The 15,179-nt window shown below is 29.0% G+C and overlaps 1 protein-coding gene across 12 annotated transcripts in view; it reads right to left on the reverse strand.

Moving 5' to 3' along the window:
- Window positions 1-15,179, reverse strand: part of LOC107436894 (exocyst complex component 4) — a 332,756-nt gene that overhangs the window by 33,902 nt on the left and 283,675 nt on the right. For all 12 annotated transcript variants that reach the window (XM_071184141.2, XM_071184140.2, XM_071184138.2 and 9 more), the window contains one exon: window positions 4,852-5,074. In XM_071184141.2, the coding sequence (XP_071040242.2) occupies window positions 4,852-5,074 (223 nt within the window). The remainder of the gene's footprint in view (window positions 1-4,851; window positions 5,075-15,179) is intronic.

A 15,179-nucleotide genomic window follows, 5' to 3' on the forward strand; every position in this document is an offset into this window, starting at 1 on the left:
GTTTCATGAAAGAAAGAAAAATACATTTATATTAACAATCATCAGCTATAAATATCCAGCCAGGGCACCGGTTAATCCGCGAGAGAAATAAAGAAAGAATTAAACTTCAATTAAGAGTTTATTACGAAGGAAATGAATAATTTTGATAAGTTATGAAAACTTATTATTATTCATATTATAATGAAATTAAGAAAATGATAGGAAATTACGTATAAATCTCATCTCTTATCTAATTTTTTCTAGCATAAGATGAATGGTTCTTCTCTCTGTGGTTAAGGAAAGATTTGTTATCCAATTTCGCGTCTTTTAATAGCTCTCAATTCAATTTCAAGACAAGTTATAGCGTAAATATAAATGCAGGGGTACCCAAACGTCTTAACCCTTTGACGCAGATGAGACAGCAGTCTCCTTTTCATATATATTTTTTCTCATGCTCTAATTACCAGCAAAAATAAATTTTGGTATTTTTTAATTATAAAAAAACAGTCAAATAGTTACTAAAAAAATCTGCTAGATTTTTAGAATGATATCTGTAATAAAATATAAAATCCAAAAAAAAAGGTAGTTTGAAATCCCCCCCCTTTCATATTCAAAAAAATTATCAATAATTGACTTCGTAAATTAAAGTGAGTTCAATGAATAATAACTGTTTCTCTTAGATCTAAATAAACGCAAATTTGGAGAAAAAAAAAATTGTTTGGAAGTGAGCAGTGTCAGGAAGATTCTAACGCAGAAAAAGACATTGTCATGTTTTCATAACCATAATTTATTAAAGTGCTACATATAATATTTTTCACTAATTTTGACCTAAATTAATACAGAGTAATGAAAAATGTATAAAAATCTAAACTCAGTGGCGCGTCAGTATATTGAGGACCAAGGTCAACTGAGACCATCTCAGTTTTTTTCACCTTTGGGTTAAGGGTGCAAGAGCAAATGTTACGGTTGGGTGGTCAGCCGAATTCGGATCCTCCAGTGTTTAGTTCCCAAGCACGCTTGGTACTCATTTCATCGACCCATTGAAGGGATAAAAGGCTGAGGCATCTGCTTGATAAAAATTTTGTGTTAAACAGATAATACGTCTTTGTCTTCAATCCACAAGGAAGAATATTAATGTCAACTTGGACTTATTATTTGCCTATTAAAAAATTAAATTAAATTAAATAACTAAGTAATTTAAATTAATACATTACAAATTTTGTACCTAAATTAATACAAAATAATGGAAAAAAGTATGAAAAATCTGATAAAAATTTTGTGTTAAAGTGATAATACGCCTTTAAGAGGAAAAGTAGTGCATCTCATCTTGTATCCACGAGGGACAATATTTATGTCAATTTGGACTTATTATTTGCCTATTAAAAAAATAAATTAAATTAAATAAATAATTTAAATTAAGACATTACAAATTTTTTACCTAAATAAATATAAAATAATGAAAAAAGTATGAAAAATCTGATAAAAATTTTGTGTTAAAGTGATAATACGCCTTTATGAGGAAAAGTAGTGCATCTCATCTTGCATCCACGAGGGACAATATTTATGTCAATTTGGACTTATTATTTGCCTATTAAAAAAATAAATTAAATTAAATAAATAATTTAAATTAAGACATTACAAATTTTTTACCTAAATTAATATAAAATAATGAAAAAAGTATGAAAAATCTGATAAAAATTTTGTGTTAAAGTGATAATACGCCTTTACGAGGAAAAGTAGTGGATTTTCAAATTGGATCAACGAAGAAGAATATTAATGTCAACTTGGACCTATTATTTTCCTATTAAAAATTAAATAAAATAAATAAATAATTTTAAAATGATGCATTAAAATGTTTTTTATCTAAATAATGAAAAAGTATGAAAAATATGTTTAATAGAAATTTTGCGTCAAAGGGTTAACGCACTAAGGGTCAAAATTAGAGGAAAAAGTGGGCATTGTTAGAAATTAAAGAAAGCTAAGCAATTTGAGACTATGCTTAACATTTTTCATGGTGTTTTGAGTTTCTTTTTTGCTAAAACTTTGGTAAGATATTTTGAAATTTAATACATTTGCCCTTTTCAGAAAAAAAAACTGCAGTAAAATTACTGCCAGCTACTCCATTATACCAACACATTGCAATGTTGAAATCCGCGTTTCAGAACAAGTCAGCGAATGGTATGGAGCCGAGAATGCATTTGTACTATTGTAAATTTAAGAACAAATTTCATATCAGCAGGGGTCTGTCCAGACATTTTGTGAAAACAGTTTTTCAAGGAGTTTTTAAATTGTAAATAGATACAAGATTATGCTCAACACTGTAAAATTTCAATAAAAAAATTGAATTTTCAAAAATAAACAGCAATTGCTGCTACTAAATTAGAGATGCAACATGAAAATATTTAGTATTTAGCCTATACCGTTGAACGCAGAATATTCATTTCGGACTAATAAAGGAAGAAGCGTCTGCCGAAGACAAAACTTAGTTCCTTTACATCTGTCTTTCTTTTTTTTCCTCCTGGGAAGGATTTATTCGATTAACAAAACAACAATGAAGATAAATAAATTTGTGAAGGGTCCGATTAAAAGATAAATTATTTTGTGAAGGGTCCTTTTTTAAATTCAAATATTTTGTGAAGGGTCCGTTTTTATGAAAAGATATTTTGCGAAGGGTCCGTTAACGGACCCGAATTTCTTCTAAACAGACCCCTGATCAGTAAATAAATTAAAATTTTGAATTTCACAAGGTTTAAGAGTTGCAATGATCGTTTGAGTATTTTCTTGAATGATATACTCACGCTGAACACTACAATTTACATTAAAATTAACATCAAAACTAACTCTGGTATTAAATCGGAAAATAACATCACGCACAGCGTGGCGAGTCAACAAAAGAAGCCATTTTTTGCGAGGAATTTTGTAACAGTGCAAGGAAATTTTCATAATATCAAAATGAAAACAAACTGCGAGAGGATAATTTCTAATTACGTAACGGGGAAGTTCGCTTCCAATATTTTGTTTGCATTTTGACAGCTTGAGTTTTTCTTCCAATAATTTTATTTCATTTCATAATTTTCGTTGAACAGCTGATCCAATTTCGAGTTTACAACTACCAATGTCCAACTCCGTAATCCCGCAATTTTGAACCCAATCCAGAAGACAAGGGAACTCCTGAATCAAGTCTTGGAAGAAAATTGCCTTCGTGGCGGACTTTTTGATGAAACTAATCCGCATTTGCTATACATGGAAGAGAAAACGACAAAAACCTCCCACGGTTAGCCTCACGGGAAGGAAACTCTAACCCTTGATCCGTCTACCACTGATTATATTTTACGTCAGCGCTGTTGTCGGCGAGAGACGGGTGCAGAATTGGTATCAACTGGTAATTGCTTGGATTCAAACCCGAGTAATCTTACTGAGAGGCGAGCGCTCTATCCCCTGAGCCACCACGGCTCCTTTCAGCAATTTTATTTTATAACCGTAGCTGAACCGTTCTCTGTAAATCCCCATCTAAATGATGGAAAAAAGTTTTTAACACTTTCCTTTTGCAGGTCAAACCATTTGTTTAATTCTATTTTAATGTCTCCACGAAAAATCTCCATCTAAAATTTGGTTCAACATCGATTTTAATAATTCGTTCCATAGGTTCGACTGTTCTTTATTTATATATTTAAACATTCTTTTACAAAATTTTCAACTAAAGAAAGAAAAATAACTAATAATAATAATTTAAAATTTAATTTCCTTTTTCTCTTTCTTTTTCTTTAATTTTCTTTTTATATTTTTCTTTTTTTCTTTTCTTTTGACACTTCCTTCTTTTTCAAAAGAAAAAAAAAAACTTATTTGCTCTTACTCCTTCATTAAAAAGAAAAATAAATAAATGACAATTATTATAATTTCTCTATCTTAGTAAAATATTTCTCTCCATCTTTTTTTAAACTAATAGACTTTCTTGCTTTGAATAAAATTTTAGGCTTTTGATGAATTTCATATTCGAAAAATTATATTTAAAAAAAAAAAAAAAAAAAAAAAAACTTTTATTTAAAAAAAAAAAAAAAAAAAAAAAGAATAATAATTCTCCATTATAGTCTAGAATTTTTCTTTTCTTTTCTAAATTTCCCTTTTGTTTTTCTTAAGTGTTTGAATGCTTTCTACTTTTATAATTTTTTATTCTTACCTTAAAAATTTCGACGTTGTTTTCAGCTTCATTTTCTATTCTCTGTATAAGCCATTTATTCTTGTTGTAATTTTATGTGTTTTACTTATGTTTTATGTATGTTTTGTCTGTAGAATGTTTGTTCTACTCTCGTGTGCCCTGAATAGGGCGGGACGAGGTACAAATAAACAATAACCGTAGCTGAACAATCGACTCAGCCTTGGGTTTATGACTACTAATGTTTAACTCCGTAGCCTTGTAATTTTGAACCCAATCCAGAAGACAAGGAACTCCTGGATCGAGTATTGGGAGAAATTTGCCTTCGTGGAGGACTTTTTTGATGGAGCTAACCCACATTTGCGTTACATGGAGAGAAAGACCACGAGAACATCTCACGGTTAGCCTGGCGGCAAGGGGACTCTAACCCATGATCCGTCTACCACTGAGGATATTTCACGTCAGCACTGTGGTTGGTGCAAGCCGAAAGCGGAATTCGTATCGACTAGGATTCGAACCCGGTTCGCCCCATTGGAAGGCGAACGCTCTATCCCCTGAGCCATCGCGGCTTCCCTTCAAGCAATTGTAACTTCATAACTTACTCTAGCGTTGTCTGAAATCACTTTTAGTTCCGGAGGTGAAACAGAATTTGAGATGAAAAGTTTCACCCGCGGTATAGCGTCCCCGTGAACCAACCCAGAAGACAAAAGGAGACTCACCCGTGTGGAGTCTGGTATGTTGTTGCACATGTGACAGTTGCTTGAAGCGCCTGTCGCAGTAGGAACACTTGTAGGGTTTTTCTCCTGTGTGAATTCGGATATGCTGTAACAGCTGGTGATTGGAGGAGAAAGATTTGAGACACTGCTGGCACTGGTAGGGTTTGATGTCACCGCGGTGAGCCTCACGAGAATGATGCTGCATCGCAGACTTGTGCATGAATATCTGAAAAGAGAAAAGAAAAATTTATTCAACACTTGAGAAGTTTGAATAGATAAAATTTCAATGGTTCACAATTAATGGTTTTCCAATAGTTAAGTTTTGCCCTAATTTCTTTCAATATTTCAGTAGTTCCTCAGATATGTATAATATGCACCGTTTGTCCTCCAAAAATGTTCGACGATTTGAAAAAGGAAGGGGAAGAAATGTGCTGCATTCTGTTTAGGAAACTTGAAGTATTTTTCAAAAATTTCAAAACTAGTTACAAGGATGGATTTTCTCAATTTTCATTGCTATTTTCAAAAAGAAAAAAATTCAGGAAAAATTACCATACACTGTAAAAACTTTCAGATCAAATTACTGTATAAAGAATAGGAAATTCGGAGCATTATCCGTAGAATCTTATTTTAGCCGTAAAATATTATACAGTAATTTTTATAGTAAAATCTATTTAATTAGAGTGAGTCAGTGATTTTACGGTAATTATTACTGAAAAAACTGTGGCATATCAGATATTTTGTCCGGTAACACGTTACGGTAAAAATGGATTTTACGTCAAAAAGTACCACCACTCTGAGTGTCGGTACTTTTTACTGTAAATTGATCCGAAATTTTTTACAGTGTGTAGTAACAACATTTTTGGCAAAAAAAAAACAACATAATTTAGCTCACGTTATTTAAATAATTCATTTAGTGGTTTTTTTTTACTCATATAGTAACAGTTAACCGGAAATTATGGTTTACAAAATTACACTTCTTATTACCACACATTTAGCGAAAAATATAAAACTAAAATATAAATTTAACCGAACAAATGGTTTTTATGCCATGCTCTAAAATATCGTGATAACATTATCAAATTTATAAAATTTTATCTCATGTTATAAGACTATCTTTTATTGTTTATTTTACCAAAAACATTAGCAACGCGATTCGGTAAAAATGTGAAGCTTTATGGTATACTCATAAAACCGGAAACACGGTAAATTTTACCATATTCTGGGAGTTTTCATCATATATTTTTCTCTAGTGTGTTAACGAACTTCATATGAAACTTGGTGAAAAATAATTACATAGTTTTCTGAGAAGAACACAACAAATGGCAGATTTCTACCTTTTTCTGTTTCCTTTAAATTAAATTTTATCATACTTTATCAACTAAAACAATCAAATAATCGGAATACTCCGTTTTAGAAGTATGACGCTTATATAGACAGTTATTTTAATGAAAAAGTAAAAAAATAAAATACAACAGTCATAAGTAGTAAATATAAATAAGAAATAGGTATAAAATCTAATATTTTTTTAAAAATTAATGTTATATTTTTTAAACTAGTAAAAAAATTAAAGGAAATTGAACGTTTCTTAAAATAAAACTTTTTAGAAATAAAACTATTTTAAACGAATAAAAGGTTACACTTAATACATTTCTCAATGAAACTGCTTTTGTGAAATTTTGAAACAAAACAAACAATTATAACAAAAGGGCACGCATGAAAAGCATAACATCCACTGTCGATAACAATGCGAGCAAGGACACACGCTTTTTAAAAAAATTTCATTTGTGTTTAAATCAATAGTTATCACATAAACTAGTAATATTTCATAAAGAATCCTTTATTTTTTTTTAGTAAAAAAGAATAGTATGCTTTCAACTAAACCAGACAATAAAATGTACAGCAAATACTGTAAAATGACTAAACACGTATATCTGTCACACGAAAAACAAATTTCAATATTTTCATTGGTAATTTAGCACAACAGCAACACGTGAGAAATATGTAAAAAAAAAAAAAAAAATTTTTTTTCAACATAACATAACTTGTGGACACTAAACAACATAAATTTTTTTATAAAATTAGCACACAATCTGATAGTGAATTGATGTCTAAATCATTTTAAACTTACTTTAACCCTTTATGTGGTCTTGGAAAGTATATTACCCATGCACGAACCTAATGAATTTTTAAAAATCGATAAGTAGCTATTTCCCCACCCATGGTTTGTGCGGCCATCTGCAAATATTTTTATAAAATAAAACAAAAACGTAAGGTTTTACTTTGCTTACATAAATGTGGGTAGCAGTAAAGGTTAGAGTGAGATCAAGAAAGAAAGCCAACATTGGGAAGCTATTTTCTCAAGTGCGTTATGCGTTCATTCATTTGATTATATCTCCTAGAGTTTATTAGCAGTTTAATAGACAAAATTTGTAAATTCGGTTATTTATAAACACATAAATTCAAGTTTACGGCCAATACTTTACAGTAGGTAAAATATTGAAACCCCCCCCCTTCATACCAAACAAATGGTCTTAAAAAGCAAAATAATTTTAGAAAATTAGCTAAATGAATTTCATTCTATAAATCAATTTTAATCCTAAAAATAATTTAACATAGTACTACTATAGCAAAATGGCCCTATAAAGGTTAAAAGAAAGTTTAAATTTTAAGCTATTAAAAATCTTAAGTTATTAAAAATCTTCGAGAGAAATTTAATGTATTGAATATACTGGTATAATACGCCGGGTTTTTTGATATAATTGAAAAGTTACAAAAATGGATTAAAATAATACATTACAAAAATACATTAAAAAGTACTAATAATGAAAGGTTTTTCTTCTTTTGCTCTTACGTCACAAAGTTTTCAAGAAAGTACTTGCATATATTTATAAGTCTAACAATTAATTATTTTATTCTCTTACTACGTTGTTGGTGAATGTTTTCTTCTTTTTCTCTTATGCTACAATATTTACAAGAAAGTACTTGCATATACTATTTATAAGGCCAACTAATAATTATATAATTCTTTTATTACGTTGCTGGTGAATGTTTTCTTCTTTTGCTCCTATGCTACAACATTTACAAGAAAGTACTTGCATATATTTATATGGCCAACAATTAATTATTTTATTCTTTTATTACGTTGTTGGTGAATGTTTTCTTCTTTTTCTCTTATGCTACAATATTTACAAGAAAGTACTTGCATATACTATTTATAAGGCCAACTAATAATTATATAATTCTTTTATTACGTTGCTGGTGAATGTTTTCTTCTTTTGCTCCTATGCTACAACATTTACAAGAAAGTACTTGCATATATTTATAAGGCCAACAATTAATTATTTTATTCTTTTATTACGTTGTTGGGGAATGTTTTCTTCTTTTGCTCTTATACTACAATATTTACAAGAAAGTACTTGCATATACTATTTATAAGGCCAACAATTAATTATTTTATTCTTTTACTACGTTGTTGGTGAATGTTTTCTTCTTTTGCTCCTATGCTACAATATTTACAAGAAAGTACTTGCATATACTATTTATAAGGCCAACTAATAATTATATAATTCTTTTATTACGTTGCTGGTGAATGTTTTCTTCTTTTGCTCCTATGCTACAACATTTACAAGAAAGTACTTGCATATATTTATAAGGCCAACAATTAATTATTTTATTCTTTTATTACGTTGTTGGTGAATGTTTTCTTCTTTTGCTCTTATACTACAATATTTACAAGAAAGTACTTGCATATACTATTTATAAGGCCAACTAATAATTATATAATTCTTTTATTACGTTGCTGGTGAATGTTTTCTTCTTTTGCTCCTATGCTACAACATTTACAAGAAAGTACTTGCATATATTTATAAGGCCAACAATTAATTATTTTATTCTTTTATTACGTTGTTGGTGAATGTTTTCTTCTTTTGCTCTTATACTACAATATTTACAAGAAAGTACTTGCATATACTATTTATAAGGCCAACTAATAATTATATAATTCTTTTATTACGTTGCTGGTGAATGTTTTCTTCTTTTGCTCCTATGCTACAACATTTACAAGAAAGTACTTGCATATATTTATAAGGCCAACAATTAATTATTTTATTCTTTTATTACGTTGTTGGTGAATGTTTTCTTCTTTTGCTCTTATGCTACAATATTTACAAGAAAGTACTAGCATATACTATTTATAAGGCCAACTAATAATTATATAATTCTTTTATTACGTTGCTGGTGAATGTTTTCTTCTTTTGCTCCTATGCTACAACATTTACAAGAAAGTACTTGCATATATTTATAAGGCCAACAATTCATTATTTTATTATTTTATTACGTTGTTGTTGAATGTTTTCTTCTTTTGCTCTTATACTACAATATTTACAAGAAAGTACTTGCATATACTATTTATAAGGCCAACTAATAATTATATAATTCTTTTATTACGTTGCTGGTGAATGTTTTCTTCTTTTGCTCCTATGCTACAACATTTACAAGAAAGTACTTGCATATATTTATAAGGCCAACAATTAATTATTTTATTCTTTTATTACGTTGTTGGTGAATGTTTTCCTCTTTTGCTCTTATACTACAATATTTACAAGAAAGTACTTGCATATACTATTTATAAGGCCAACTAATAATTATATAATTCTTTTATTACGTTGCTGGTGAATGTTTTCTTCTTTTGCTCCTATGCTACAACATTTACAAGAAAGTACTTGCATATATTTATAAGGCCAACAATTAATTATTTTATTCTTTTATTACGTTGTTGGTGAATGTTTTCTTCTTTTGCTCTTATACTACAATATTTACAAGAAAGTACTTGCATATACTATTTATAAGGCCAACTAATAATTATATAATTCTTTTATTACGTTGCTGGTGAATGTTTTCTTCTTTTGCTCCTATGCTACAACATTTACAAGAAAGTACTTGCATATATTTATAAGGCCAACAATTAATTATTTTATTCTTTTATTACGTTGTTGGTGAATGTTTTCTTCTTTTGCTCTTATACTACAATATTTACGAGAAAGTACTTGCATATACTATTTATAAGGCCAAATAATAATTATATAATTCTTTTATTACGTTGCTGGTGAATGTTTTCTTCTTTTGCTCCTATGCTACAACATTTACAAGAAAGTACTTGCATATATTTATAAGGCCAACAATTAATTATTTTATTCTTTTATTACGTTGTTGGTGAATGTTTTCTTCTTTTGCTCTTATACTACAATATTTACAAGAAAGTACTTGCATATACTATTTATAAGGCCAACTAATAATTATATAATTCTTTTATTACGTTGCTGGTGAATGTTTTCTTCTTTTGCTCCTATGCTACAACATTTACAAGAAAGTACTTGCATATATTTATAAGGCCAACAATTAATTATTTTATTCTTTTATTACGTTGTTGGTGAATGTTTTCTTCTTTTGCTCTTATGCTACAATATTTACAAGAAAGTACTTGCATATACTATTTATAAGGCCAACTAATAATTATATAATTCTTTTATTACGTTGCTGGTGAATGTTTTCTTCTTTTGCTCATATGCTACAACATTTACAAGAAAGTACTTGCATATATTTATAAGGCCAACAATTAATTATTTTATTCTTTTATTACGTTGTTGGTGAATGTTTTCTTCTTTTGCTCTTATGCTACAATATTTACAAGAAAGTACTAGCATATACTATTTATAAGGCCAACTAATAATTATATAATTCTTTTATTACGTTGCTGGTGAATGTTTTCTTCTTTTTCTCTTATACTACAATATTTACAAGAATGTACTTGCATATATTTATAAGGTCAACAATTAATTATTTTATTCTTTCACTACGTTGTGGGTATAGCTCTAGCGTTCGCCAGTCGCCAAACAGAAACTATTGCATAGAACGGCAGAGGTTAACAATTTTTTGGTGGAACCTCGACCATTAAAAAACGTTCATTACCAGATGTAAATATATTATTTTAATCCCATTTCGTATTCCTATTGTCAAAACGGTCCCTTTTTAATCTTTTGAGTACATGAATAATTCGGTGTATAGACGAGTAGAACTGCAAACTACAAATGGCATTATTAATCGTAAAATAATATCATTCAAATATCAGAGGTATACAAGTGATAATATGAAAGCTGAGACATTTTAGAGAAGGTCGACATTTAAAAGATATTTTAATCCCATTTCGTATTCCTATTATTAAATGGTCCCTTTTTAATTTTAAAGTACATTGATAACGGCGTATAGATGAGCAGAATACCAAATTACACTCATGAAGCACTAATGGAATTATTAATTATTATGTATATATGTATTATGGTATAGATGGGTAAAACAATTATGGTATTATGGCAAAACAATTTTTCAATTTAAATTTAATATATTGAGAAGTTAAAGAAGGATCATATAAAACAATACCGAATTTGTTAAGTATTGTTCGGTTTGTACGAAGTTCAAATTTAAAACTTAGGATTTCCGTAATCCTGACATGAATAATTGCATATTTTGCTTGAAGAGGCATTGATTATCTCGAACAAATCAAAAACTATACTCGCGAGCTTGTTTAAAGTAGATACTCTTTACAAGAACAAGGTTATTTTACAAACAAACAAAAAATCCTTTGCCGATAATGTTCGACTTTTCAAGTTCAAGCAGTTAGTATTGTCTGTTGGTATTACTGAATTAATTCAATTTATCTGTTTAAAAAAAACTTATACTTATTCTGATGCGATTGAATCATAAGGTGACAGACGAACGCTTCCCCAATTTTCCTGTTCGCTGAGCCGATTAGGTTCAGCAGTTTTTTCAACAGCTTTTGCTCGTAACAAACATGCACCAGACATCAATGATAGACAGAAAAGTCAGACACGTTTTTAACATTACATGATGTCAGTAATAAAAAGTAACAGTTTCATATAAATCGAAGATATATAAATATATTTATCGATACAATGTAAAGATTGATTTTTTTTTTAACTGATTTTTTTAATTTCACTCAAAAACTGAAAGGTTTACACACGTCCAAAAATGTGCGTATGAAACAAATTAAATATTAACAAGAAGATATTAAGTATGAATAAATATAGATGGAGTATATGTAAAGCATTATTATTAACAAAGTAGCGATACTATAAAAATTATTAAGTACTAACTCCAAGTGCATGAGTACTTGCAGATAGTGTACTGAGAAAAAAGTATGGTTTTGACCATACTTTTCTACTAGAATACTACCAGAATACGGTAAAATTTACACAGTTTCTGGCTATATGGAAACACCAAAAAGCTCGAAAATTTTTTACTGGAGCATTTCGGTAATGATTTTAATATATGGTTATATACTATGCGACAAAGTTTGTTAAATGTGATAAAATTTGGTAATTTTAACATACTTTAATTTAGAACATGGCATAAAAGTTATTTATTCAGTTAAATTTACTTTTCAGTTGTGTATTTTATATTAAATGTGTAATAAGAACAATTATTTTGAAAAAAGACTTTCCGGTACACCATTACCATATGAACAGAAAAATTTCCAAATAATAATTGGTTTAAATACCGTAAATTTTAGTTTTATAATGTTATGTTTTTTTTCTTTTTTTTTTTAAATGAAAATTTCTACAATATAGAACGGTAATTTTACCAGAACTTTTTTCTTCTTGTACAGACTTAGAATTTTATTTAAATACTACCTGTATGAGCCCTTCAGTATATTACTTTAAAACGATAATATGCCTTTTATATGAATTATTTTCTAATGTACAACGATTGAAGAAATCTTTTTTAAAAATAATATTTTCTTTATTTTCTCCCCTTAATCGGTGCTTTTTGGTAAGTATATTCTGGACCGGATTGTAAAAAATATACGCCGGATGGAATTTTCACATGCCCCGGGCAAGTGGGGCAATGTAAATTTCGAACCCAGATAGATAATATACTTCATGCTTTCACCGTATTTTAGATTGGAGCAAATTTGGACGACAATATAGTTCAATGCACTCTAAAATGTTTAATTGACTAAATATTTATTTTTATCTTTCTGAGCAAAATTTACAAAGAAATATTCAAAATCTGAAACGTTTTTGAAGTTTAAATGTTTAATGCACAGCGAGCAAAAAATGAACGAAACACCCTGAATAACTGTTTATCGTATGATCGGATTTACACGCACTGGGACTCAATCGTAATTGTTAAAGGGGGTGACCTCAAATATGCTTATCAATCACTGCAGACGACAATTTAAATAACGAAATCAGACACAAAAATGTACCCTCTTTGAATAAGCATATTTTTTTCCCGACCGATATGGATTTCTAACTCCAAAAATTAAGGAGTATTATACCAAACTATTAAGAACATAATTCCCAGATAGCGACTATCTGGGAATTATATTCTTAATAAATTGGTCTCGAGTGCGATCGAAAGTTTGAATCCCTTAATTTTAATTTTTGGGCATTTCACTTAAACTGGAGAACTTTTTAAGAGAATAGAACACAATTCTAAAATTCGTTTATCCAAAGATTATTCCATAAAAATTTTTTTTTTTAAATAATGGTCGACAAATCTTTGAATTGTAAGGTTTAAGTTAAGTTAAAGTGGAAATCCAATCATTAGATCAAAAGTCATTCAGCGTGTTTCTTTATTTTTTTGCCTGTACTGTAATAAATTATTTTTTTGCCTGTACATAAGTACCTTTATTACTTTTACAAATATTGGACATAATTTAATAACACGGGATTCGGGAACTGGAACATTTCTAAATGTTAAGTGTTTGTGTACATATCTACCTATTTTTACAATTATAAATATTGACATAATTTTATAAAATGTGATTCGGAAATTGGAGCATTTCTAAACGTTAAATGTTTGGGTGGATGCCTATCTATTTTTATATTTTTAAATATTGTACAAAATTTAATGAAATGTGATTCAAAATTTGAGAGTTTATTTCGATGAAATGTTAATGTACGTTGGAAAAATTGTCAAGAATTAGACACCCTTAGTAATAAAAGTAAAATTAATATTAAGCTTTTAGCAACTCATCTGAGTAAGTTTCTATTTTAGAATATTTATTAAGGATCAAGAACCTGATTCCGATTTGTATAAGTTACGTTTACTTAAAAAAAAAAGCACTTATTTCCTTTCTGTTTCTCAAATTAAATTATCGTCTCAGCTGATTAAGTCATATATTAAAGTATGTTTCAAGAACAGAGCTGAGAAGGGCGCAGTCCGAACCCAGGGATTAAAATTATTCGGGCTCGGTTCTCCAAAAGCGAGCCTGAATACAAATTTCGTAATAAAATATTGGCATTTTAGAAGCATCATCCATAAAATTCCTTTTACCGTAAAATTCGTTCATACCGTAAAATATTATACAGTAATTTTTACAGTAATAATTATTTAACTAGAGTGATTCCGTAATTTTATAGTAAAATTTACACTTACTGTAAAATTTATAGTATATCAGATCTTTTTTTATGTAATATGTTCCAGTAAAAACGGATTTTACTGTAAAAAGTACCTGCACCCTGAGTGCTAGCAATTTTCACCGGAATTTGATCCGGAATTTTTTACAGTGTGGGATTAAACAACCGACTTCCCTTGAGACATTTTTAATATTATAACAAAATGAAACAAATTGCTTGTTAAAATAATTAAAAAGTTAAGACTATTAGAACACATTTAATTAATCTACTAAAATATGTATTATACATCCTTTATATTTTAAAAATTTTAAACGAGCAGGTCTTTTGATCTATCAGACGAAATTAAATAATCTCTTTGGACATAACAAATACTGCACTCTAGTTATTTTTAAAACGAAGTAAGTTTAATATTTGATGTAAATAAATGTTCTAAAATAAAAACAAAGCGTGTCTAAAATGTGTCCAGTTCTTGAAGCACTTTGTTTACTCTCTTAACTTGAGAAGCGACGGATAGAAATTAAAACGAATCATTCGGCGTTTAGGAAAATAATGTAAGTGGCTTCATTAAAAGGAGATTTAGTGTGACCATGCTTCTAAAGTTTATTTCCTCGTCGCTGCTAAGTACATTGTACCGTCACGCAATTCTGGGAGCTCTCGTTAGCTTGTAGCTCTTATGTCAAGAGATATATTTAAATGGAGGGAATAGAACAAATTTAAATTCATGTAAAAATGATCTTTTGGCGCAGCAAAACCGAGAAAGTAAATGCGTGTTTACGGTTGGCAATTGTTTGTGTTTGGTTTTAATTTCATAAATGATTTCATTGCATAAAAATGCGATGACTTAGTCGGCATAATTGAAATAAGAATAAACGCAGTTTTTTTAAAAAAAAA

Source organism: Parasteatoda tepidariorum, chromosome 10, assembly GCF_982258835.1.
Source record: "Parasteatoda tepidariorum strain Cologne lab strain chromosome 10, Ptep-v5.0, whole genome shotgun sequence".
Lineage (NCBI taxonomy): Eukaryota > Metazoa > Arthropoda > Arachnida > Araneae > Theridiidae > Parasteatoda > Parasteatoda tepidariorum.